General features: G+C 43.9%; 1 protein-coding gene across 1 annotated transcript in view; it reads left to right on the forward strand.

Annotated features, from left to right (window-relative positions):
• Positions 1–2,603, forward strand: part of LOC131892279 (diacylglycerol kinase epsilon-like) — a gene marked incomplete in the record, with an annotated part of 23,129 nt that overhangs the window by 3,812 nt on the left and 16,714 nt on the right. Inside the window, 1 exon segment of the mRNA XM_059242083.1 lies at positions 2,272–2,555. Coding sequence (XP_059098066.1) covers positions 2,272–2,555 — 284 coding nt within the window.

The raw sequence follows: 2,603 nt of genomic DNA on the forward strand, positions 1-2,603 counted from the left end.
AAGGTATCTGATATTGTACGTTTTCAAAAGCATTCATGAGCTTTGTCCCAACCCAGGATTTAGGGTCAATTGTAGTGACCGTAGAGGCTTAATGTGCGTTTTGAGAGCACCTTCAAGCCATCGAGAATTCAGGATAGTTAAAGCAATGAAGTCCACCTCTCTTCTTTCTCGGGCTCCTTCATTGTTCAATTTGCTGCCCTCAAATATTTGTACGGCTTATGTAGACGTTGATCCAGTAGCCGGATTTAAGTCAGACTTGGACAAGTTTTTGACTAAAATTCCGGATCAACCATATTTTCAAGGATTAGCCAGATCAGCCAACTCCAATTCGTTGGTCGATCAAATAATATATATGAATAAAAGTCAAGTAAAATTAATAATCTTCTCGTCTTGAACTGCTGGGATTCCAATCCCGGTAGCGGTAAGGAAGTCCGCAAAAAAGAACAAGATTTTGAGTTCAAAGGAAAAAAGATGCGTAAAAGAAAATATTTATTTCGCCAAGGTGGTTCTCGGGAGGAGGCGTGGTATAGTGGTTAGCGCAGTGTCCTAATTTCGCAGCATCCTGATACCGGACTTGAAATTGCCTGTCGAAATATGGACATGGATGGTGTGATTGCTGGTTTCGCTGGCCGGATGAGGGGCTCACCTCTCCGACCCTAGCACCCCCAACCCAAAAAATGCTTGTCTTGTCATATTTTCAAATTCTTTTTTCATAGACACCAACATATAGGGCCATGCGGCATTCTATTCTGGACCTAAACACCTTGCAGGTGCCCTGAACCTTGTCCCTGGGCATCTTGCACCAGTACCTCTCAATAACGGACTTGAGGGAGCCAAAATATGTATGGAAAGTGACACAGGCATTATCCTCCACATGCGTCCAAACAAAGTGATTAAAGGGGTCAGGTTCGGCGAGGACGGAGGCCATATGTTCTTGGACCAAAATCTCTTGGATCCCAGCTATTTGTCTACTTATTCCTTGACAAGGTTTGAGTTGTGACTGGGTGCACCATCTTGTGTCCAAATCCAGTTTGGAACACCCACATCCTGTTGAGGCTTGGGACTTGGGAACACCGTTTTTAAGAACTTCAAATACTGAGGGGTGTCCAACAGGCCATCAGTCCAGATGAGTTTGAGAGTATGCCCAGTAGACCCCACAATCCCATGCATCATGGCCTTTGGTGGATGCTTTTATCTTGGCACAAAACTGATGGACTTCTCCATGGTACTTAGGTCAGCAGCAATGTACCTCTCTTTGGGTCTATTCACATGAATGTTGACACTGAAGTTTTTCTTATCACTAAAAATGACCACCTTACCACTGCTGTGTGTTGAGGGAATTGATTCACCTTGGGCACCATGCAAGCCTTTTTTTCTCGCAGTTTTTCCGTCAGCTTTTGCACTTTTACAACGGCCCTGCACTGCATGGCCAAGGCCTTCTTCTCCAGCCTGACCATACTCTGTTCAAACACACACTGTTGTCCTTGGCGAGCTTCCGCACTGAGTCCTGTGGATTGGCCTTCACCTTCCTCTTGATCTTGGCCACCAGAGTTGGTGTGCAAATAGTATGGGTTCTTCCAGCATTGCCAGTGCGCTTTTTGAAGTCTCCAGACTCTCTATAAATCTTGAGTACCCTATATACCGTGATCCTGTGCACTACAAAAGTTTTTGCTAATGCTGTTAGCGTGTCACCAACCTTGAAACTTGCGACAATTTGGGCCCGTGGTTCGGACATCCTCGTATAGATTGCAAAGGAGACGTCCAATCAAAACAAACAATGCCAAAAATTGAATGTGTTTGAAGACACAACTTTTCTTTAATTGAAGTTGTTCGTAAGAAATCGACATTAAGGGCATATAATATACGTTAAAGATGGGTTGCACATAATATGACGCACCCGATGAGGATCGGCTGGTTTGGTATCAAAATGCTTTTTAGTTCAACAAAAAAAGAAGAAAAAAAGTTCATTTTCCCAAGACATTGAGCGCATGTCAAATTGTCTCATATGCATTTACTTGACGGGGTTCTTTGCATTCCAAGATTGGTGAATTTGACTTTTCAAGTTTTTTTCAACAGAGACACTTCCATGCTTAAAAGTGGCAAAATAATTCGAAATATTTTAGATGAAAAGACATCTCAAGCTTGAAAAGTGCTCCGCTTACGCTCCAAAGTATGGCAATGGCAGTAGCGAGGCAAATCGTTGCATGTTGCGACTAACATGTCATTCATCCAATAATATGATCGTTAAAGAGCGTTCAATAATTGTTACAGTCAACTGCTTGACCTGCTCCAGACCGCCAACAGGTTGGAATCCATCCCATTGGACCGTTGGCGAGTGACCGTCCGATCTGACCACCCACACTACTCATTCAAGCGACCATTGGTGCCGCCGAGATCAATCACAGAGATCTTTGTCCAGAACTATCTTAGCATTGGTGTGGACGCCCTGGTCACATACAACTTCCACAATGCACGGGACTCGAAGAGCAGCAGTAGCCACAACAACAGTCCATTCTCTGGACGATTGTACAACAAGCTTCTCTACTTCATTTATGGTACTAAAACGCATGCTTAAAACAGCGGCAAATCATGTCAGGGGGGGG

Source organism: Tigriopus californicus, chromosome 12, assembly GCF_007210705.1.
Source record: "Tigriopus californicus strain San Diego chromosome 12, Tcal_SD_v2.1, whole genome shotgun sequence".
Classification (NCBI taxonomy): Eukaryota; Metazoa; Arthropoda; class Copepoda; order Harpacticoida; family Harpacticidae; genus Tigriopus; species Tigriopus californicus.